Raw genomic sequence first — 25,521 nt, forward strand, 5'->3', positions numbered from 1 at the left:
AAAATATTGTGAAATATGGAATAATCCATTATCCAAAATTCTTCTGGTCCCGAGCATTTTGAAAAAGGGATACTCAAAGCATAGATCATATTTACTTAGATATGAGGGCAGTGAATGGTTCGTTTTACAGTTACTGTATGTATAATACTGCATTGTTATTCCTGCAATAAAGCAGTTCTGCCATAGGACAGGGCTATATAAAACGTCAGCATTCTAAATGATATGCCCTCTTGTAAGCCTTATCTTTATTTTTTTAATTTCAATCTCCAATACCTTCCTGAGAAGTGTCACGTTAGCGAAAGCCGTGTCTCACTGATTACATAATCACTGTAGCTCCCGGGTGAGTGAGAAGACTGCATGCAGCTATAAAGAACAGAGATCATTAGCACCTCCGCTTATTCTCTACAGTTCTGTGGAATGTCTGCTCTGACAAAGCAAATATTGGTATCCATCCATTTGTGGTACAATGCAAAAATAGATCCAAAAGCATAAACCTACAGCTGTAAAACATGTGAATGGCCACATACAGTATTTGAGAAATGAATCGTGCAAACCCCCCCCCCCCCCAAAAAAAAAAAAATACCCCCAAGGTTTGGCTCAGAAAATATGTACTTGAAGAAGAGGAATAAACTATAAAACTCTTCTACCCATGCTGCATCTGCAACTGTAAAGTACAGGTTGGGTATCCCTTATCCAGATATCTTAAAACCCAAATATTCCTTTTTTTTTCAACCCCAACCTTTATTATACTTACCTCGTCCCCCAGTGCCCAAGTCCACGCCGACCATCTGATTCCTCTTCAACGGATGCATTGCGCAAGCGCACCTGTGACGTGACGCCCTGCACTAATGCATCCTTGAGACAGAGGATGCCACTGAAGAAGAATCCAATGGCCGCCATGGGACACAGTGGACACTGGGGGACTAGGTGAGTATGTGTAAAAAAAAAATAATCAGAAATAATCCCTTATCCAAAATGCTCATGGTCCTGAGCATTTAGAATAAAGAATACTCAACCTGTATCTATTTAACAAAATGAATGCATATGATAGGGCCCTCTCTCGTGCGCTTTTCTTAAGGGGCATACACAGAGCGATTGTGTGCAGATTTCTTAGCAATCTGACTAGATCGCTTAGAAAGTAAGCCCAGGCCCCTGAGCGATACGCCATCCCGCGCGTCGATATCGCCTGCTAGTTAAGTCAGTGCACACAGTGAAAATCTAGCCAAATTACTTAGACCCCTTTCATACCGATAAGCCGGCTCTTATCAGGGATTTTAGACCTGGCTCTAAGCTGGCTGCGACCTCCCAACCCAGGTGTGATGTCATTGGAGACAGGTCCTGGGCTGGCGCGGGCCTTCCCATTGCAGTGAATGGGTCCCGGGTAGGGTTGACCTGGGTTACCCATTTACAGTGGGTCTTTTTTTTTCAGTGCTGACCTGGGTCCATAAGGCAAAAACCTGGAGTAAAAGGGGTATTAGCAAATGACTGTAAATCAATCTGTGTGTACAGAATGAGCGATCGTGATCACTATATGTCATCCTGAACTACTATCCTGCCTTTCTTTTTTTAATCGCTTAGCATACATTGCTGCATGTGTATGGGCTCTCTATTAACGATCTAGACACTGGGAAATCGCCTACCCTAAATAGCTTCACAAAACCGCTTAGCACTCACCTCATGCCCCGCATCATCTGTGACATTGGTAGTCCACGTTTAAGAGCAGGGGGGTGGTGGCTTGATGCCACGAGAAATGTATTCTTTAAGGATGTTGACCGCAACACTTCAGTGTTGATTTTATCTCTGATGGTAACTAATAACATCTAAGAAATGTATCTCAGATGTACTCCATAAAGCAGTGTACTTAATGGTAGAATCTCCTGCATTGATATGTGCCAGCAGTTGAGCAAGGAGTTCAGAACCACCAATCCACAAGATGAATGTCATCAATGCATCGGGTGAATAATAAAAGAGGACTATGAATCTCAGGGCTGTTGAAGAATGTTAGCTCTTCCAGGCTAAACATGAAAATAAAAGTCTAGAGGCTGGTAAGTATAAATATATTACATTTGTGGTGCCTCTTTGATGTAGGTCTGAGGACATGGTTCACTCCTCGAAAATGTTCCCTCATTATCCCTTTAATACATTCTTTTACTTTTATACACCAGCAAACTGGCATTTTTGTGCCGAACCCAGCAGGCAGTTTATGTTTCTTAATTGTTTTTTTGGCTTCTATTCTTCAGTGTATATGTTCAATTCCCCCACGTATATTCTTTATTAATTTTTTACATATTTGTGTTTATCCAGCCTGATGTACATATTGCTAGTTGCATGCAATTAATGACAAACAATTAGTACAATTAAGGAATTTTAATTGTGTATATATATATATATATATATATATATATATATATATATATATATATATATATATATATGATCTAGAAAAATAAGTACAGTATACACCGTGTATTTCTTAAAAAAAAAATGTATATGTAACTGGCACTACTGGGGACATGATATGTAAAGGTGCATACACACGGTACAATTTATGTTCCTGGGAAATAGTATACAATATCATATGGAATGTCTAGGTGGTCAAAAGCATAAGATTTGTGCTTAAAATAACGTACAATGAGCATAAGATATCATATACGATATGAAGTCACAGCTATACCACACTATACTATCTTATGCTTTCTAGACAGAATTGAGTTGCATGTTCATCCAAGCAGCTCCCTCCCATACGACCTACGGGAGCGCGCGCATCTTACGTCAGATAGTGCACTATAGTGCGTGTATGCACTATCTAGCATAGTATTAAAAACTGGCTAGATAGTGCACAATCTAGCACACTAAATCATACCGTGTGTTCTCACCTTAACTGTCACTAAATGTGTAAAAAAAAAAAAAAAAAAGATTGCTTCCCATTCAAATTCAGTGCCTGAGATAAGACACAAACTTTGTTTCATATTTTGATACCTTGTTTCATACACAAATATTGTGTGTATTTCATATGTTTGATGTGTTTATACAACATAAATTTAAGAATTAATTTAAATAAAAAAATATTCGGAAATATGGAATAATCCGTTAACCAAATTGCTTCTGGTCCCGAGCATTTTAGATAAGTGATACTCAACTTGTAAACGTAACTTTAAAATTGCTCCAGTGCGATGCTGGGACAGTATATATAATGTTATACAAGTTGAGTATTAATTATCCAAATTAATTTCCAAAATGTGTGGGTTTTTTTCTGCTAAACCTACTGGGGACATCTGTAACTGGCACTACTGGGGACATTATACAGTATGTAACTGGCAATAAATATGTGCAAGAAAATAATTGCTTGGCATTCAAATGATTGTACACAAACTTAGGACAAAAACTTTTTTTCATGTTTTAATACCTTGTTTCATGCACAAATAAAATATATTTGTGTGTATTTCATGTGTTTTGAGGGATCTTGCATTTATGTTGTATAATCACATCAAATACCTCATTGAAATATAAAAATATTCCAGGTACTTTTGTAGTTTCACAGCCGCAGGCTACGCTAAGTTTTCAGCGTAGGCTGAGCTACGTTGTCAGTGTAGCGCGACGACTGCCTAGCGTAGTCACTCTGCGGCAGCCCTGCATAGTGAGCCTAGTATTCCAGTCAGGCAGCTAGTCACCGTACTGTCCCCAGAAGCTGCAGCTCTGTCCCTGTCAAGCCTAGTGAGCGCCTCTCACACAGTGCCATTAACCGCCAGATCCCCTGCACTGGCGGACAGCGGCGGAGTGTGGGTTATGCGGGCCCCGGTGGAGAGGTGCTCCATCTGTCTGAGACGCAGGAGCATCTCAGATGCTTGTGCATCTCAGTAATTCTTGCGGCAGGGTATGGGCAACCCTGCCTGTGTCCTTTTCAGGGAGACGGACAGGGTTAGGGGTTCGGTAGTGTGCAAATGCGTCTCATGCACAATAAAGGATGCATTTGCCAGTGCTCCATGTTACATACTGGCAAATGCCTCCATTTCAAAGCCCCACTGTCCACGCCAGCCCGAAGCATGGTAGTACGCATTCTCCAGACTTGTTCATACCCCCACTATACAAGTCGGCGTGGAGTTGATCTTATAAAGTGTGGTGAGCGCAGCGAGCCACTGCACCCGAAGCGTGGCGAGCGCAGCAAGCCCCGTGAGTGGCCACTGATTACTTGACATGTATTCCAAGTCCCCTCGCCACGCTTCGGGCTTGGTGTCTCACTACACTTTATAAAATCAACTCCACGCCAACGTGGATAGTGGGGGTATGAACAAGTCTGGAGGACGCGTCCGCACACCACGCTTTGGGCTGGCGTGGATAGTGGGGGTGTTTCAGGAACACATTCACACCTGTCATGTCAGGCAGGTTAAAATTGTCAATGGTTCCCACACAATGTAATAAGCGCTTACTGACTATGCTGACTACATAAGCTCCGGCTAGTCACAAACAGGCGGGAACACTATGCCGATACGGACAGGGACGCTGACTGCGGGAACACTACGCTGATTCTCACAGGGACGCTACGCTAACTACGTAACTGGCGCCGTGAAACTACACAACTACCATATTCCAAAATAGGGTATAATCTATTATCCAAAATGCAACTGGTCCCAAGTATTTTGGATACGGGTTACTTTACTTGTATATAAATTAGAGTTAAATAAAGAGCTGTATTCAAATTCTAGTGCTGCCAGGGACTAGAGTTAGGGGGAGGGAGATCCAAAATACAAAGCTGCACAAACTGATGCTAGATTGCTCCATGCTGCTCTATCAGTAAAACAGTATCCCACGTGGCATGACATACTGATGCAGATCAGTTTTAACCTAAATGGGAGTTTTTATGTGTGCTGCTACTAAGTCTTTGTTACTTTGCTCAGTTTCCCAGAAATCCTTTTGATGTAGCTCTCGAGGAGAAACATTGGTACTGGTTTCCTAGCACAGCGCCCATCGCATGGCATTGCGTACAGTTATTAGTGCTGCGCGATGCGATCTCCATGTTAAATGTACAGGAGTGCCTGTACAATGAAATATCGCATAGGATCGCATACCTGCAAATGGAATGCGATTCGATATTTCATTGTACAAGCCCCCGTGCCATGAGATGTGATGGGTGCTTACAATGAGATGTAAGCCCCAGTATCCACACCATCCCGAAGCGTGGTGAGTGAAGCGAGCCCCGCGAGGGGCGGTGGTACGCGTCCTCCGACCTTTTCATACCCCCACTATCCACGTCGGCGTGGAGTTGATTTTAGATAGTGTGGCGAGCCCGAAGCGTGGCAAGCACAGCGCACCCCACGAGGTGACGCGGAATACGAGCCCGAAAGCATGGCGAGCGGATGCGGAATACATGTAAAGTACTCCTTGTCCCCTCGGGGGCTCGCTACGCTCGCCACGCTTCGGGCTCGTATTACGGGGCTCGCTGCGCTTGCACATCAGGCTCGGTGGCTCGCTGCGCTCGCCACACTAACTAACTAAAATCAACTCCATGCCGACGTGGATAGTGGGGGAATGAAAAGTTAAGAGGATGCGTACCGCGCTTCGGGTTGGCGTTGATAGTGCGGGTGGTGTTGACACTGTGGTTGACACTAAATGATGGAATCACATTGTAAGCAACCATCTGTGTGCTTGTACAATTAAAAATCACATTGACGTTCAAGGAAACAAGTACCGAAAAATTTTGTTTAGATAGACAAATCAATCAAACAGTTCAACATTGACAAAAGGCCAATTCACTAGGTAAATACTGACAAATAATTGACAAGAGTTATTCACAATTTTTAAAAAAAAATTTGGACATGGACTCCGATTGGGAACAGTATGTTAGTATATACACCTGCTCAGGTGTCTAAAAAAATCTGAAAAACTCATCTCAACCTTTTCCATGTCAACCTTTAGTCAGTCAATGTCAACCTAGACGTTGAGGCAGATGTATTCAGCCTGGAGAAGTGATAAAGTGGAAGGTGATGCTCCTGTCATTTTTCAAACTCTGTGGATGGTGTGTTAACACCTTCCACTTTATCACTTTCCCAGGCTGAATACATCTGCCCTATTGTCTGTGAGCTAACCAAAATCCTGTTCTGCAAGTGCTGCAAATAGCTACATTGAATACATTGCTGATTGAGGACTTACTTCAGGCATGTACAAACTGTGGCCCTCCAGCTGTTGTGAAACTACACAGCCCAGCATGCCTTGCCATAGTTTTAGCATTCCATAATAGCAAAAATGTGGCAAGGCATGATGGGACTTGTAGTTTCGCAACAGCTGGAGGGCCACAGTTTGGACATGCCTGACTTACTTGCTCTAACTTATATAATTTAAGCAGATGTTAAGTCAACTATATATTATAAAATTTAGCTAGTGGTGTCCCATGGCACTGACTCAGTAACTAGCATACCTACATACAGTGTGGATGGTGATGCACATACAGTAACTTAATACGTAGGAAAAAAGTATTGTCTCTTTATGCTTTCACATTATAGGGTTATCAGACTCATGTAAATATTGCTGCCATTATGAGAATGTAAACTGGGCTAGATTACCAGTGGTGACATGCAGACAATGTATTGTCATAACAGTAGAGACAAATGCTTAACAGATAAGGAAGAGGATGAAAGACTGAAAAAACAAGTCAATATCATACGGTCATGGTACCATTTGATGAACTTTATTTATCTAGGACTCACCTTGCCTCATCATTCATTGTGCTGTTGCCTATAGGAGCCATGAAGCTCACCAGTTTGCTATGGACATGATACCTGTACAAGAAAACAAAACATTTGTTAAAAGTGTCCATCCTGACAACCAGTATCAGACAACATACTATACGCAATCATTTGATTTACATAATGAACATTTATAGCAATGGGCAATAGAAAGCAATCGTTCATTGACGTTTTTTCATGATTTCATGCACTATGCCCAAAAATATAAAAACCCCTCGTCTTCCTGCATCCTGATTTAGCAGTTGAGATGTGCTCCTTAGTTAGTCAGCTTGTCTTGCTATATTCTAACTAAGGAGCAGCAACCACTGGCATGATACAACTGCTGCTATCCAGTCAGACAGATCCATTATATTGGCAAATGCCAAAACTGATGCTTTTTTTGTTGTAAGGAGCTTGAAAAGAAATACTTGGAAAGAAGGTCTAATTTTATACATAATAAAATCTCTAGGCCCAAATCTACAGTATAAACTTGATCAACTTTTACTACCATGCCAACACCATGGTAGGTGAAGATTTCCCATTCAACTTTCAGGAAAAGGAGTCCATGAATATAGACATGCCAGAACGACCTATTTCCAGTTCACAAACTAAACTCCACTGTTTATTATTATTCATTAATATAGCAAATGCCGAGCCTTTGTGATTTCTTTTTAAACAATGTGGTCACAAACTGTGTTGCACCCCAGACTCAGGAATGGAGAGTGCCATTGATGTAGTGCATTTCATCTGGAGATATTTCTGTTGTTGGATCAACAGCGTGTTCTCCATACACACTGCCAGATTCGTCCTGCATGACACCCCGGTTGGGTGGGAATGCCTCTGAAGATGGACGCTGGGGACCAGGCAAGTACAAAAAATAAATAAAAATTGTGGTGGTGTGTGTGTATATGGGGGGGGGGGGGGTTGTGTTTAAAAAATGAATAAATATCCGAAGCCGAATAAGGTATGAGATTCTATCTAGCTTTTTTTGCAAAATAAAATCAGCTATGGATTAAATGTAAATGCATCATATATATGACGAGTGATACTCAAAGTTTTCGTCCATGTGTAACGTCCTCGAGGTCACGCCCAACGTTTCGTCAGTTGACTTTGTCAGGGGGTAATTCTCGTAATTTATTCAACAGGAGGATGGAATTTAGTGCAACTCAACATGTTGTGTTGCACTAAACTCCATCCACCTGTTGAATAAATTACGAGATAATGATTAAGCATGGGTATATAAACCATCCACCCAGAAGTAATGCTAATAAGTGAAGCACTTCCCCCTCAAGCTTGCAAGTGGTACAGTCCAAGCAAATGACTACATCAGCCATTGTTTACATGGATATACAGTTCACTTGGACTGTATCACTTTTGCCATTCTGCTCCACGGGAGGTTTCGGTCCTCCCGGCGCTCACCTTAGGACACCTGCTTTACGGTTTGACAGGTGTACCGCCCCAGTCAAACTCCCCACCCTGACAAAGTCAACCAATGAAACGCATTGGGTGTGGCCTCGAGGACATTACACGTACTGTTGCTGAAGTGCCGATCCTCCATACATAAGAAGCCGCCTCTCCGGCTGGAGATGCTGACTTGTGGCCATAGCTTACCGGGAGCACTGACCGATTTGACGCAAGGCTGTTTTACTTTTACTGAGATGTATGAATATGCTACACAATAAAAAGTTACGCTATATAGTCTCCACCACCTTTATCAACAATTTGACAGTGGTCAGATAATTTTTTTTTAAATGTATTAAAACATTCCATCAGACATATACATAAGTTTCTTTGATCAGTTCATTCCAGATGGAATACATTTTTATTGAAGTTTTAAAACAACAATAGACATGTGACAAGAAGGAAACATATCCATGCATAAAAATATACAAAAGTCAGCTGCACATAGACATACATCGAAAAAACAACAAATAAACAAGTAAACAAAGGGCAGTGGGGGCTACGATTACAGCAATGATGGCTATAATATATATATATATACATACATATATACACACACACACACACACTGGCAGACGGTCCGGCACTCCTGTTGTTTTTTCGTCTGCTCCCGTGCCCTCCTTGAAATATTGGATACACGTGGCGAAATAAAGCGGCACTGGGAGTCTGGTGCAAAATCTGTATTAGAGCATATCAAAATACACAGTGTCCGACGTTTCGGGGGTCAGCAGCCCCCTTTTTTCAAGGTGTGTTCCCAGTGCTGCTTTATTTCGCCACATATATATATCTGTTGAAACCATAGTGGGGATGGTACAGCTTTGACACATGCCAATACCATTGTATAGATAATTATGACTCTGCTTATGGACCACGCACTAGCCGTGCATACTTTCATAGGCATTTAGAGAAAGGAGCCACCGACCTGATCAATACTCCGTACAACAGGTCAGCTGTCACAATAGCTATTTTAGTGTGTATGTGCGTGCGATATGGAAATTAGATTGTAAATTCCTCAGGGTAAAGGGTTGATAAATAATATGTAGGTGTTATATAAATACCTAGTAATAAGTAAAAAGATCAAAACCCCAGCAAAAACAAGTTTCTGACATCGGCCGGCAACCCGCACCTCCTGCAATCTTGGATCTTATTACATATCCTTCTGCTTCAAAACCATGTAAAAAGAAGAAAATCTACAGCAAACAGAACTGCCGCTTATTTGTAGACCAGGGGATAAGCAGAACCCTGCGATAGTACCTACTACCCAATTACTATATGTAAGTTTTACCATGCAAAAAACACAGGTTATTTTGGTAGGGTGATCTAAGTGAGAAAATGTAAATCATCCATCTCATCCATAACCAGCATTAATAAAACAATTGCTTTCCATTTGAAAAAGAAAAAAAAAAAGCTGTTTATTCAGAATTGAATCTTCATGTTGAGAGGCCGCAACGATCCTCCACCTGGAGTAGGACTTGCACAGTTCCGCGCAGCCTTATAATGGATTTGCATATGGGCAGAATTTTATTAGCTCCAAGCCTTAGCAAGATGCATGCATAATTTCATGGTGTTCTTTGCAGCTTTAACACACTGAGCATTAATGTGATGCCTACTGTTTAGAAGTATGCATAAATCTTGGCTGTCAAGGATGAACCAAGTTTGAGGTAATATGCTGCTATTTGCTATGAAATGAACACAGCTGCATTCTTTGTATTAGGCATCATCCTCATCTAGTCACATGTAGTAATCTAAATGTATTTGTGTCAGTCTTTTTGCTTATGAAGGTATTGCACATTAAACTGCATATTTTTATAGACATTTATTATTAAAAAAAAAACACAAAATAAAAGCAAAGTAAAATCTTGCTATACCGTAAGAACAGTTAGCAAACCAGCTTCATTTGGTTTATAAAAAAACAAACAAACAAACAACAACAAAAAAAAACTGTGGGGCAGGGGTTCCCAATCTTTTTTTAATCACGGCACCCTAGAGTATAAAAAATAAATTTTCGCGGCACCCCTAGGCCAAATTTATTTTAATTAGATTGGATTTATATGCTATTCTTAGGGTCAGTTATGTGGAAAAGGGCAGGAATTGCTTCTGTTTGTACACATTTTATGATTGGCAGCCACCAGCACTGGTTTTGCTTATAAATAATTAACCATTAATAATTTTAGTTGGTCCTGGACTACCAACCCAGGGCACCCCTGCATGTGTCCCGAGGCACCCCAGGGAGCCACGGCGCACAGTTTGGGAACCACTGCTGTGGGGGAAGACATACTGTACAATAAGAATCTAGAGCAAAAGATTGCAGCATGTTGGTGAGAAGGGATCTGCATATAGAGAAATTTAAATACACTGCTATTTCATAAAACATTTACAAAAGCACAAATTTTTCCCACAAGACTTTACACGCCCCAGAAGTAACACTACTGTGGTTCCGGTTTGATTTTACCAACTTAATGCCATATTTTTATTTATTGAGGTAAATCTGTTCCATAAAGCAGCAGAATATGAAGTTCCCTAACTCTGAAACCATCGATTGTTCACAATTATAATAAATCGGCAGATGAGCATCACATTTGCACATTAGGGGTGACCTGCAAGTGTGCACTAGGGATAGGGCAGAAAAGAAAATGTGGATAAATATAAAAGGATGAGGACAGCAATGTGGTGGAGTGGAGCAGCAAAGATGACCCAGGTAAATTTATTTTCTAGTATCTACAGAAGTATAATTTAATGTATGTGTGTGTATATGGATGTTCCACAATACATCTCGGACGCTTTAACTATAAGTCTTCAAACTTTGCACACTACCTTATCTTAAGAGACTACCCAAGTTCGAAAATGGGTTAAATCGGACGAGCCCTTAAGGGTGCAGTCATAAGGGTCCATGCTTTTTCTATTTTCATGCATTGTGCTAGGTCGTTGGAAAGCTTATTACTTTATGAATGATTGGTTGATGAAAGCACCCCCAGTCCCCGGTAAAATGGGCATGGTCAAGGGGAGGGGCAAAAACATACATATATGTGTACCAGCGCACAGGCTGCTGTGAGACTGCTCTGTACTCCCATTGTCCTGTCTCTGCAGCAGGGGAGGGTGGCGCATGACCCAGTTCCCATCAGGCCCAGGCAAAAATTCACTATCCCCTGTCATTGCCGACAGGGGATAGTGATCCACCAGTGGTTCACCGCTGGAAGCATTCTTCATTTACATTGGCATGGCCGGAAATTTCTCCGGAGAGCCCACTTCTGCAGCTCAGCGCAAGAAATTTCTGGCCATAGAACCAAAGGGGTTAAAGGCCTATAAGAGTCCATAAAATGAAAAACATTTTCACTTTACAAAACTTTTGAGAATTTCATAAGCATAAACTTTCACCTGTCCTTCGGACAGGCCTTAAGACTAGTATATAAAAAAAGCTTATGAAAATAGTTATCGCACTGGTATGCCTATGGGCCTGACTCAGATGCAAATGGTGCTGCCACTGCTGCTTTGTGATGTGCACAAATATGTAAGGGATACGGCCACAAGGTCAACCTTATTTAGGTCGACATACATTAGGTAGACCACTTAAAATCGACACCTGAAATAGGTCAACATGGCTAAGGTCGACAAAGTTGGAAGGTCAACACAAGCATTTGGTCGACAATGAAAAGGTCAAAATGAGTTTTTCATGTGTTTTTTTAGCGGAGTTGTGTAGACAGGTGATATTTTATGACCTACCATCCACTACGGCGTAGTGGGAGAATAAAATAATGCCCAAAGCATGGTGATTGCAGCGAGCCAGGTGAAGGGACGTGGTACACTTTGATGGTGTCCATGTCAACATCCAACATGAAAAAAAAAAGTGAAAAAACTCATGTTGACCTTCCCATTGTTGACCTAATGCTTGTCAACCTTTGAACCTTGTTGACCTATTTCAGGTGTTAACCTAAGACCTGTCAACCTTTAGTGGCCCACCCAATGCATGTCAACCTAATTAGGTCGACCCCATAACCCATACCCATATGTAAAAGCGACAGGAGGTATCTTCTGTAAAGAGACACCCACTGCTGGCTTCTTTGAGCCTTCCACCAGTATCAGTGATGTTACTTCCTAAGACTTTCATCATGAGTTATCTACAGTCTCCAAACACTTCTGCAATTGTAAATACTTACTTTTAACATACCACACAATGATAAAAATAAAACCATCCTGAAAACATTCAAGTAAAAAAAACAGAACAGAAAAAAAGGCACACAGGAATGTACATTTATAAGAAACACTTTTTTTCTCCTCAAAGTACATTATTAAAGATGAAAATGGACAATATATATAATATCAAGTGCTGAGAAGAGAAATCAAAAAAGGGGAAGAGAAAGATGGATTAAAGGGAGAGCATTCAGGAGGCGGAAAAAAGGGGTGTTCTATAATGGGGTATGGGTCACAGGGTCGACACTAAATAGTTTGATCACTATTGGTCAACATGGATAAAGCTGACATGAGTTTTCACTTTTATGTCGACATGGACACCATACAGATGGGGCAGGTCCCATCTTGACAGGGGATGGCGATGCCAGCCGCCATCCCCCGCCAGCGACATCTGCATAACGAGAAGGGGACGCGCGCGCATCCCCTTCCGACGGCGCTTCCAGCCGCTCCCCCCCTCCGCCGCCTGCCCGCCCCCCCCCCTAACCCTGTCCGTCTCCCTGAGGCGGAGACGGACAGGGTTCCCGTCACCCCGCCTAAGGAGATTGAGACGTGCGTGCGCGTGAGACGCACGCGCGTCTCAGTCAGATGGTGAGGCAGGCCGCTGGCGTATTGCCAGCGCTGACGTTCTGGCAATTCGCCAGCAAGAAAGAGGCCTGCCCCATCTGTATAAGTGTACCACTGCTCTTGCCATGCTTTAGGCATGGTGCATCATCTTGCTCGCCACACCTCTTCTTTCTCTATGACCACTGGAATGGTTAATTATGAACCTTTAAAAAATAAAATTGTGAAAAACATGTTGACCTTTTCCATGTGTCAACCTTTTGACTAGGTCGACCGAATGCTGACCCTTCACATCTGTCGATCGTTTGACTGTCGAAGTAGACACCATCAACCTAACGATCACATCTCCTAGAGTGGCAGATGGGGAGTTTGGCTAGGGTGGTACACTTGTCAAACCATAAAATGGGGAAGACTAAAACATCACATTGTGCAGAAAGGCATTGATTTAATGGGGTGCCGGACGGGTTCCCGACAGTCATTTACCCGACGTCGGGATCCCAACTGTCAAAATGCCGACAGCCGGGTGCCCGACGGACACCCGCTATTTTCCCTCGTGGGGGTCCACGACCCCCATAGAGGGAGAATAGAATAGGTGGCTCACGTAGCGAGCCACCGTGCCCGCAAGGGGCTTTTTTGCGCTCGCCATGCTGTCTGACTCCGGGCAGTCGGGATAATGACTGTCGGGATCCCGACTGTCGGAGTCCCATACCACACCCGATTTAATGAGCCATTTGCAGAGTCACTCTACTAACAGTGTGCACCTCCACATGGCTTAATCTTTGAGACATGTATATGCTACTGGTAGGATCTACCATGTAGCTATCGGGAGAGAGAGGGGACAAAGGGGGGAGAAGGGGGGGGGGGAAAGCGGTACTTGTTTCCTAGCATGGCCACAATCGCGATGCCCGCGATTTACCATTGAAATGCATTGAAAAAAGTCAAAATCGCGTCGGTCGCATCGCAGACGGCTAAAAAAGCATTAAATGGTCCAGACGCGATGCCCGCGATTTCCCATAGGGAACAATGTTAAATGCCTCAATTTACCCAAATCAACATAGGGAACAATGGTAAATGGGCCAGAAACCCCCAAAAACACCCCTGAACAGTGAAATGGCCCCCCAAAATTAGTTAACGCCACCCCACGATCAACGTGAACCCGAAGCGTGGCGCGAGGGGCGGCGGTACGCGTCCTCCGACCTTTTCATACCCCCACTATCCACGTCGGCGTGGAGTTGAGAATAGATTAGTGTGGCGAGCGCAGCGAGGGGACGCGGATACCTGTGAAGCCCGCGAAGGGACGCGTTTACCTGTGAAGGTATCCGCGTCCGCTTACCACGCTTCGGGCTCGGTGGCTCGCTGCGCTCGCCACACTAATCTATTCTCAACTCCACGCCAACGTGGATAGTGGGGGTATGAAAAGGTCGGAGGACGCGTACCGCCGCCCCCGCGGGCTCGCTGCGCTCGCCACGCTTCGGGTTCAAGTTGATCATTGGGGTGGCGTTAACTAATTTTGGGGGGCCATTTCACTGTTCAGGGGTGTTTTTGGGGGTTTCTGGCCCATTTACCATTGTTCCCCATGTTGATTTGGGTAAATTGAGGCATTTAACATTGTTCCCTATGGGAAATCGCGGGCATCGCGTCGGTCGCATCGCATGCGATTTTTTAGCCCGCATGCGATGCGACCGATGCGATTTTTTTACCTGCGGTGCCCAAGATCATGATCGGTGTGGCCGTGCTAGGAAACAAGTACCAAAAAAAGCTTTAAATAAAGTCTACATAAACTGTACTTAATACAAAGGCCTTATTCAAAGTATCAGAATGAAGCTGGAAATAAACAGCATTAATTAAAAGGAGGTTATGTCCATTAAAAGGAGCAATATAAAAGAGCTACATCGCCCGGCCCATCTTTGGCCATCACATGTCTAACCTGGTTTATCTACTTTTGCTATTGGACTAGTGGTTTCTAGTGACCTGTCCTATTTACACATGTTTTACAAGTGCAATTATACAGCCATAGTGCCTGCAGTTGGAAAACAACACTGTTATGACCATGACCATGCATATTCACATGTCAATTGCAGACTGCAACGCATGATATTTTTTGTCATCAAGTTGTGAGTACAAAGTAGGTTTTAGATTTGTTATTGTGCACAGAAATAAACACCACAAAGCAATTTCATGTACAAAAGGCCACAGAATGAAATCTGCAAAGCCATAACATTCCCTTTCTAAATCCTTTATTTTCATCTTTGTGGATGTAAAGTATAACATGCTTAAACTTTTCACAGAGGATGGATGTTTTGCTCAAATTATAATTGAACATTTTGTTCGCCTCTCTGCTACTGACGATCTGGCCCAGTCTGTTCAATTGTTATCTAGAGCTGGGTAATAAGATTGCCATGCTCGGGCCTTGATCTCGCGCTGAACGAGTACAGTCCGTGTTGCACACACAGAGATGGGCTGCATTATTTCAAAGGCTTTGAGAGTGTGACTCAGTTGTGTGATGTTGTCAGTGGCTTTTGACTGAATCATGAATACATCCAATTATGTGTGATGCTGACAGAAAAGAATATTGATAGCCAATAATTACAGGCTTTTCAGGCCAACAAAGCAGCTCTTTCCTCTTTTAATAAATTATCCTAGAACATCAATCTTAAAAATTACTATGCCACAACTGACCCAGACTGACTTCCATGACTTTCTATCTGATGTCTGTGGACATATTCTGCCTTTTATTACAACTCAGAACTATACAGTGTAGAAGTAATGTCATAAAAATGTGTTCTATGTAAAAGGAAAGAACATAAATGGACAGTTTCACTTTAATAGAAAATACGTGGTTAAGCACACCGTGTGCTTTATACACAAAACCTACTTAGTCAGTATATAGAGCACCAGTGCTTTACTTACACACAGCAGAATCTAGCAGCAGCACAGTGGCACTGCACAGAGTTCAATAGAAGTGCGGCAATGTCTGAGAGAATTTATTAGCAATGGTGGCCGCCGTCGTAAAAGAGTCAAAACCACCCTTGCTCAGTCTAAGCCCTATCTGTGAAGCCCTGTTAAAAAGCCTCAGCTTAAATGAGCTGCAAAGACTTTGACACTACCTACCATCATTTTTATCATACAGACACATCTACATGATTAGTGGCTCTTGAAGACTGTCTGGGAGCAGCACAGGATGTTCAAATATGTTATTGGAAAGATGTCTAATATCAATTGTCACTTTTATTTCATCTTAAAATGACAGAAATGGGACATTTCTAGTGAGCTCGTAGACCATGATTTTGTGTGCTGGTTTGAACTTAGAAATATAAAGGAGAGATCACAGTGCATAGTAAATAGCATGCACACAGTCTTCAAATCATGAAGAAAACACTTGTTCATTCATAGCAAGTGTGAAGAGAGACATGGTTTTATAAATTATATTATGGCGCTGTCTGGGCTAAATAAGACAATACACATGGAATAGAAGGCCAGCTCTTGGCAAGCAGAGAAGGTAGACAAACTCCATAGTGTGTGTATGAAAGACTGAATTAGCAGGGCATGGTTTGTTTCATGGTGTCTCATATAGGCACAATACTGGTTTTAGGAACTTCAAAATGTTGTCTTTTTTTTCCAGAGCGGTGTGAAATTTCAGCAACTTACAACTTTGATAGCAGCAGCCGCTAATGCGTAAGTGTTCCAAACTAACTACTCCCCTACTTTTCAATTCTTCATGACTCTGGGAAACCAAATATTGATTACCATGAATAATCTAAATAATGCAATATATCGGGAAGTCATTCATGTTCCTTCATTTTAGCTGAATATTTGTAGAGAGTATACACGGCTTTGTTCCCCTGCGGTGTTGATATTTTGGCTTCGCAACACTTGCTGTGGTAAACTTGAAAAATGCTTTTGTTTTTGGAGGTGTTTTCCCTATGGACACATGAGCACTCATACATTACATTAATGAAATCCAAGCTGATCAGCATGGAATAAGCAGCATGCTGTGTATGTAAAAGCAAGCCTTACAGTGTAACGACACCACAGGGATACATTACACATTTTCAGGTAGTTTTAATATAAGGCAATACATGAAATCCACATAGAAAATACTCTGTATTTGCATACCCAATGCTTATATTTTGATTGTGCAGTGTTGGAGTTGTGTATAGTTAATGTGCATGCTCTGTTTTATCTATTTATATAACTACCTGGAACACTGTCAGGCTGCACTCACCTCACTTTTCTCCCTTTACTTGCTTTGGTGTCCACTTTCTTTTTGATCTTGCTTCTTAGCTTCTGAATTGCAAGCCACTGTCTATGAAAATAAATAAATAATTATATAAATAAATTATATATATATTTATATTGACAATCACCCTCCTTGTAGAGGGATAGAACAGGCAATCAGAACTGAAAATCCAAAGTGATTTTATTTATAACTGTGCACCTTAAGGCCATCTATACTCCCAAACTATTGCAACTGGTTGCTGTCTTTTCATGGCACACACACACACACACACACACACACACACACACAGAGTATCCTTTAATACATAGGTAAAGCAGAACGTTTAAATGAAAGAAATTATATGAGCAGCACAAAATGTTATGAAGTGCAAGTCCTAGCATTGTGCCAGACGAGCTGCCCAGTCAATCACATTCCACCAACACGAAGAGCCACACTCTGCTCTCAATTTACTGTTAATAATAATAATAATAATAATAATAATAATAATAATAATAATAGTTTCCCTTAAAGAAAAATACTTCTTCAACATAAGGCCAGACAAAAAGGTGAAATGCTAAAGCACGCAACACACGTACAACTGCATTAAGAAACTACTTAACCAACACATGTGTTTTATTTAATCACAAATCTATGACAGACTTCAATACGTTTTAAATCTATATATATTAACATTCCCTTAAATAAATAATGAAAAAACCTAAAAAGGTTAATCAGCCAGTGAATGAGCATTTTTAAATAATGCAAGCTATTTCATATTCAAATTCTGGTATAATATACTCTATAAATTATTACAAAAGATTTATCCATGATATTACTTGCGCGTACATTAGTATATGAAGAATATATCATGAATAGACTTTATTGCATTACAAGTAAAGCAAGTTCCAAAAACACAAGTGCATTTTTTTCTTTTCTCATGCCATCTTCTTTTCAGCAATAATTAACTTTCATCCAGGGACATTAAGCTATGGAGTTGAAGCTGGAGAGTTAAATAATAATTACGGCGATGATCAATGGTTAATCAATAAAGGGTATTGCTACCTGCCCTGAAAAAGGGCAAGAGGTTTTAAAAGCTACTCCAGCATGTGAACCAAACACTATTACAAATACATATTTTAACTGTTGTAGCACAGTGGATCAATATAGAAAAAATATTTTAATATATTGATTTTTTTTTGACCATTCTGTACATCCTGTATTTGCATAATTGAAAGTATCGTTTAACACAACGATAAAGAGAAGAGTCTGAAATCACAAAGTAGGGTATTCAATCCCGAATGACTGTCTGATTAATGGGTGTTTTCAACTGTAACTCGACAGTCGGTATTCAATACTTCAGAGTGGCCATATTTTGTTGGAAACGAATGCTAAATTGTCGGAATCGTCCACTTCTGACAATTCAGAATCAGCTTTTACAAAAAAGCCAAATGTGAAAGCCTTTAATGCTGTGAATAGGCGAGTGCCGCTATTTCTGCCAGCGGACATAGCGGCAGTGGTTGAATACTCCCCAAAGTGTGAAATGAAGGGGCCAATCCAATTAGCTAGTGTAAAAAAATAAGAAGTGAATTGCATTTCATTCGCCCTAAAATTTAGCATTTGTTTGTGTGCATTCTAAAAAGTTAAACTTTAAGATGGCGTAGAACCACTGTTTCATACCTCATAATGAATAATAATGCATTTGTAGGGCGTTAAATAGTATAATATAGCCAAGAAAGACATGTCCCTTTGTTAAAAAAACAACAACAACCTTTGACAAAAGAAAAATGACATGTATGAGGAGGTGTTATTAATGGGAAATAGTTTTTTGAGCTTGCAGATGGGACCAAAAATGGGGGGGGGGGAATCACACACACATTTTCTGCACCCCCAAAATACTGTAAAAACATTAATTTGCTGAAAAACACTTGCTGCCTATCCCCCCCCCCCACACACACCGTTACAAAAATGAAAAAAAAAAAAAACTCAACCATTGACACAGATTTATGTCCTACGATGGGAGTTCTATTGAAGATGGGATGTTGCTATGCGCAACTACTGATTCTATCTTATAGTAGGTGCTAAATAAATAAAAAAAGTAGATTCTGAATGGTTGCTATGGGCAACATCCCATCTCCAGCAGAACTCCCTTCTTAGTAAATTTGCCCCTAACAACCTAAAGTACTGTCCTTATATATATGATCCTCCGGGTGCAATTGTTGTGTGCACTTCCTGCTGAGGATCTATAGGAATGGAATTTTACTTTTATCATTGTTTAGTTATGCGACACCACTAAGGTACTGCAGTGCCTAACAATACATAAATGAGCAAAAAACAAAGATATAACCAATTATAATACAAGGAAATTTAGGACAAGTACATTGTAAATAAGGACAGTTGCATCAGGTGACAGGACACTGAATCAGTTATTAAGGTGGCAGAGAGATAGATAGCTAGATAGGACACACATATATACATACACACATACAGGAGAAAGGGCCCTGCTCATGAGCTTACATTCTAAAGGGGACAAAACCATGTGCACTGCAGGGGTGGCAGATGTGTTATGTGCAGAGTGTTTATGCAATATAGATATCAGTTTGAATTTCAAACCTCACCCCCCCTTCCCCCTGCAGTGCACATGGTTTTGTCCATTAGAGAGGAAATTTGGTTTTGCAAGTGAACCAGAGACCATATGACTGGGGTAGCCAACCCTAGTCCTCGAGAGCTACCAATAGTGCATGTTTTACAGGTCTCCTCACAGAATCACAAGTGAGCTAATTAGCTCCATCTGTGTATCTTTTAAAATGTGTCAGTGATTAATGAGTGCAGCAGCTAGGTTGTCTGGAAAACGTGAACTGTTGGTAGCTCTCGAGGGCTAGGGTTGGCTACCACTGCCGTAGGAACAATGTAGTGTTGATGTAGGCATTTTGGATAATAATTTCCACGAGTTGTGGGCCCACTGCGTAGGATTTCTCTAGGTGGAATAGGTTGCCCCTAAAATAAATTACACAAAATGGGGTGATTGCAGTGTAGAGTAAGGACCCAACAGGTCCATGTATTTTTCATCCCATCTACAAATGTACCAGATGAGGCAGCCATTATTGGGCACACTACAAAGGTTACACTGTGGGTGGTGAGCCATAAAAGGACCCAATGCACATATGGGAAAGCAGGTTCTTGTGTAGCAGTATGATATATGTCAATATATATATATATATATATATATATATATATATATATATATATATATATATATATATAAATACACATATACACATGCAAGCGCCTTGAGTCCTGTTGGAGAAAGTGCGCTATATAAATTAAACTTCCTTACATACACATCATTATGACAGTGTATGTCATAAAAGTCCATAGCTTGGGTACCCAAACCCAGACTCAAAACCCATCTAAACAACTTGATTTGGTGCCCAGTTGGCTAAACCTGGAGGGGTCAGGCGGGTTAACTACCAATGGGTGTCTGATCAGAGTAACAATTGAATAGAACGCTTAGCATGGGGCATGTGCCGCAAATGAATATAAATTGTAGTTGAACGATGAGGGCTAGCAATTAACTAATTGCAAAGTGCAATGGAATTATCTGCCCTATATAAGAAACTGTTAAATAAATAATAATTGTTTCCCCATGTTCTAGAAAATTTCTTGTCTGTCTCCTTGGAATGTCCAACTGGGTCCAGGCAGGTATCTCTACAGTTTTGAGTCTTACTTCCAGCACTCCTGCTTAGTGGCACTTAGCTGGGTTTATTCATGTGTCAAGGGATACAGTACGCTGTGCAGCCCTTCTTTACTCAAACACTTCTTGAATGATTTAGGACTGGCAATGACCATGTCTATAAACCAAGGGCGTAACTACCATAGGTGCAAGGGGTGCAGCTGCTATGGGGCCCAGAGATGAAGGAGGCCCATCTTTGCTGTCTAAGTAATATGTTTTACATATATTTATCACCATCAGTTACAAAATAGCTGGCCCTTACAAACTTTTGCTATGGGGCCTACGTATATCTAGGTACGTTTCTGCTATAAACAACAAGTATTGTCCCTTAGATGCATACTGTACATAGGAGAGATTTCAGCCGTGTTATTTTTACTTGATTATAGAAAAATAAAAATTCGATATTCCAACTAATTGTAAATTGTAAGAACCCTATAACAGGGGACCTAAAGGGCATTTTTAGTAATTAAATTGCCTACCTAGCTAGTATACTATACCTACCTACTGTGTATTACACAGCATCTAGGTACATCATTCTACTTACTACTAAGTCTCCATTTACAGTAGGTCTAACTGAATTTGGGTTTTGAAAAAAAATATATATATTTTTAACTTTCTACAAAATACTTGTCGTATTCTAGTGACCAAGAACATGGCTTTGCTCACAGTATGCAAGGAATCCTGAAGTGAATACACCAGCCATGGACCAAGCTGCAGTGTTTGGAATCATCAGACCAAAAGGTCAGACAATTGGAATCGACCTATGTCCTAGCAGACATGTATGAGAAGGCTGACAAAATAAGGAGTCAAATTCAGCACCAAACAACTATGAGGTAAAATAAAGCCTTTGATATACTTTAATAAAATTTTTTTCTGCTGTTATTGCCTTTTTGCTTCTGCACTCCAGGGATTATTTTATAACATGTGCATACCAGCAGCTATATTCATACAAATGTAGCTTGAAGAATTTGCTTTAGTGAACATCCAGCTCTATATTCTGCGTATAGTCCTGTGCTGTGTTTTAAATGTTGGTCATGGAAATATTGCTTGCTGAAAAACAGTTTCCCACTAGAAATGTTTAAGCGTGCATTGATCAATTCTAATTTTTTAATACAAACAGGTATAAATTACATATGTTAGTGATTATGCGGTTTTCCCTGTATAATGCACTTAAACTACAAGTTATAAACTAATAACCTACAAAATGAAAGCATTATGCATACTTTACATTTTTTATAAGAATTATACTTTGGCTTTAATCTAAAAATAAAATAAAAGACTTACTATTAAAAAAAAAACAATAATTCTGGTTATGTTATATATTACTACCAGTAATGAAATGGTTAATTAGAGTCTTATGCAGCATGTGACAGGGTGGGAAAAGGGGCACAGAAATAAGTTATTGTAGACGTGAAATGGGGGTCGAATGAAATTTCTCTTGAGAAATAATGGCTGTGACATCATCGGCAAACATTACTGGCTATGATTAATGTCAAGAAGAATTGTTTTATCCAGTCTTTATGGCTCATATAATTGTGCTTGACCTTTGAGCTTTCTTACTTTTTTTTCTCCCCAATGCTGCAGATAGACAGTGCTGCTGGCAACATATTTAGGGAGATTGTTAATGTATCACACTTACCTGCCCATGGCCACTTGGTCATTAGGATCTACAGAAGTGGTCTTCCGCTCTATCAATTCTCGCAGCAACTGCAATAGATAGAAAAAACACGTTAATGGGATTTGAAAATATACACCTATAAAAAAATAAAACTTCAGTCTTGATCACCTTTTTATATATTATATTTTTATTATTATTATTTTTTTCCCTTAACCGCAGATAAGAACCAATTTTCCCATCTTGTCTTTTTTTTCTTCTTCTTTTAGGTATGCAAGTTTAAAATTGTTCTACTGTCTTGCCCTCTATCACCTCTGATGGGCGGCTTGTGCGAGGTTCCTGCCTGCTTCAAACGCTCTATCATTGTCCCGGTCCCCAAAAAACACCCTCGAAGGACCTAAAGGACTTCAGGCCAATTGCAGTAACTTCAGTGGCTATGAAAGCATTTGAAAGACTAGTACTGAAGCAGCTGAGAGAAGTGACCAACTCTCACCTTGACCCCATGCAGTTCGCCTACCGGGCGAACAGAAGTGTAGAGGATGCGGTCAACCTCAGGCTGCACCATATTTTACAACACCTCGACCACCCAGGCACCTATACGAGAGCCCTATTCATGGACTTCAGCTCAGCATTTAACACTATCGTTCCCGGCATCCTGCAGCCAAAACTCCTCTCCTTAGGAGTCCCAGGATCAGCAGGCTCATGGATAGTGGACTTTCTAACAGCAAGGGAACAGCTGGTCAAAGCCGGCGCCTTCTCGTCCAGCACACGAACAATCAGTACTGGAGCCCCCCCAAGGATGTGTCCTCTCCCCTCTGCTCTTCTCTCTCTACACGAATGACTGCACCTCAGCTGAGCAGTCAGTGAAAATCATCAAATTCACAGATGACACCACTATCACGGGCCTAATCAAGGATGGTGACTAGACCGCGTACAGGCATGTAGTGGAGAAGCTGACACAGTGTTGCAGCAGCAACAACCTTGATCTAAACCCCACCAAAACAGTTGAGATGGTGGTTGACTACAGGAAAAAAACAAACAAATGCACTGATCCCGCTAACAATAGCCAACACAGTGGTATCGCGGGTTGAATCCTTCAAATTTCTAGGAACAACCATGTCCAGAGACCTAAGATGGGGATTAAACATAACCACAAGTATCAAAAAGGCCCAATAGCGCCTGTTCTTCCTGAGGCAACTCAGGAAATTCAACATCCCACAGGAGCTGCTGTGCGTATTCTACACTGCCATTGTGGAGTATGTCTTATGTTCCTCGATCACAATCTGGTATGGTGACGCAAGCAAGAATGACAAACAAAAACTGCAGAGAGTAGTGAAGACTGCGGAAAGGATCATAGGGACCAACGTCCCCCCGATAAAGGATCTGTTCTCATCCGGGGTAAGGAAACACACTGAGAAGATCGCAAAGGACAAGCTGCATCCAGGTGACAACCTGTTCAACATCCTACCATCCGGATGACTGTTCAGGTCTGTCCCGCCAAAACGTCCAGATCCGCAAGAAGCTCCTTTCCGTTAGCCGTCCATCACCTGAACAATCCAATCAAAGTGAATGCAATCCCAATATCAACAGCCAAACAACGTGACCTTACTTGGTGACCTATCTACCATAGTTGTAGCTAAAAATGGAATGCATGCAATGTCTTAATGTAATGTCTCTCCCCCCCCCCCCTTACCCGTTTGATGCTGCACTGTAATCCACAAAAAAATCCTAGTGTGCGCAAGCATCCATGGCCAACAAAGTTGATTCTATTCCACTTGTCCAGTACCTTTTCTGTGAAGTAATTTTTCCTCAGATTTTCTCTGAACCCACCTCCCTCCAGTTTCACTGCACAGCGACCAGGCAGCCATCAGTGACCTGTGGCGCCGCTGATGGCTGCCTGGTCGCTGTGCAGCCCAGCAAATATATGTTCTCTGCATCTATAATCCCCAGGGTACATCTAGCGTATTCCTGTAGATGTTATGTACGTGTTATGTTAGCTGTACTGTCACTGCTGAACCGTTACCTTACCCACTGTTGCACAGCAATCCAAATCTAGTTCCTAGTATATGCAAGTATACCTGGCCAATAAAGCCAATTCTGATGTACTCGTGCTCTAATACTTCCTTTCATTTGAAGAAAATTTCCCTTCTGGATCTTTAAAAAAACCTTGGTACAGTATATTTGAATGTTTCTATCTCATCCCTTTCCCTTCTCCATTCCAAACTACACATAGTAAGATCTTTTAGTCTTTCTGGGTAAGCTTTGTGTTTTAGACCATGCACTATTTTAGGTTATATGTATTTATATCCAGAAGATATGGCCTACACAACTGGGCACAGTATTCTAAACGAGGCTGTGCCAGTGACCTACACAGCAGATTTATTACTACTTTTTTTTCCTGCTACCAATTCCTCTCCCTAGTCAGGAAAACATCTTCCTTGACCCTCATTGCTTTGGGTTTGGTATATTTCACCGACAGTCGTGATTCCGACAGTCATTACTCAGATGTCAGACTGAGATGCTCGCCACGCTGCGGGCATGGTGGCGAGATGCGCTCGCCATCTATTTTATTCTCCCTCTATGGGGGTCGTGGACCCCCACGAGGGAGCAGTCAGGATTCCGAAGTTGGAGTAATGACTGTCGGAATCCCGACTGTCGGGGAGCCGTACGGCACCCATTGCTTTATTGCAGCTGTTCTCAAACTGTGGGTCCCGACCTTCTCAGCATGGGGTCGTGACTCCGTGTTGCTGACTATCCGGCTGGTGACTTTTCTAAACTCAGTCAGTGATTCAAGGAGTCTGAAAAATCTGTTGAATTGTCTGTTATTTTAGATAATGGTATGAATCTACAATGCGGTCATGCATGAACTGTCTGCTGACTACACGTGTGAAGTGATGACCTTCTGCAGGATCTTGCTGTGGTCCTGTAATTATTTTTTATTGTCTGATGGGGTCCCAGGGCAAAATAGTTTAAGGACACCTGCTTAATTGCGCTGCTTCCCTGCCTTAAATCACTTGAATTAGTGATG

The 25,521-nt window shown here is 41.4% G+C and overlaps 1 protein-coding gene across 2 annotated transcripts in view; it reads right to left on the reverse strand.

The window, feature by feature from the left end:
• Positions 1-25,521, reverse strand: part of AATF (apoptosis antagonizing transcription factor) — a 172,897-nt gene that overhangs the window by 34,084 nt on the left and 113,292 nt on the right. Inside the window, exons 9-12 of one of the 2 annotated variants that reach the window (XM_083173208.1) lie at positions 22,518-22,585; positions 17,155-17,235; positions 6,702-6,773; positions 273-363 (exon numbers count right to left, since the gene is read on the reverse strand). In XM_083173208.1, coding sequence (XP_083029334.1) covers positions 288-363; positions 6,702-6,773; positions 17,155-17,235; positions 22,518-22,585 — 297 coding nt within the window. In that variant the 3' untranslated portion in view covers positions 273-287. Of the gene's footprint in view, positions 1-272; positions 364-6,701; positions 6,774-17,154; positions 17,236-22,517; positions 22,586-25,521 lie in introns of those variants that run through there. The other variant, XM_083173209.1, reaches the window with a different exon arrangement.

This window comes from Crinia signifera, chromosome 2 (genome assembly GCF_055691185.1).
Source record: "Crinia signifera chromosome 2, ASM5569118v1, whole genome shotgun sequence".
NCBI classification, from domain to species: domain Eukaryota; kingdom Metazoa; phylum Chordata; class Amphibia; order Anura; family Myobatrachidae; genus Crinia; species Crinia signifera.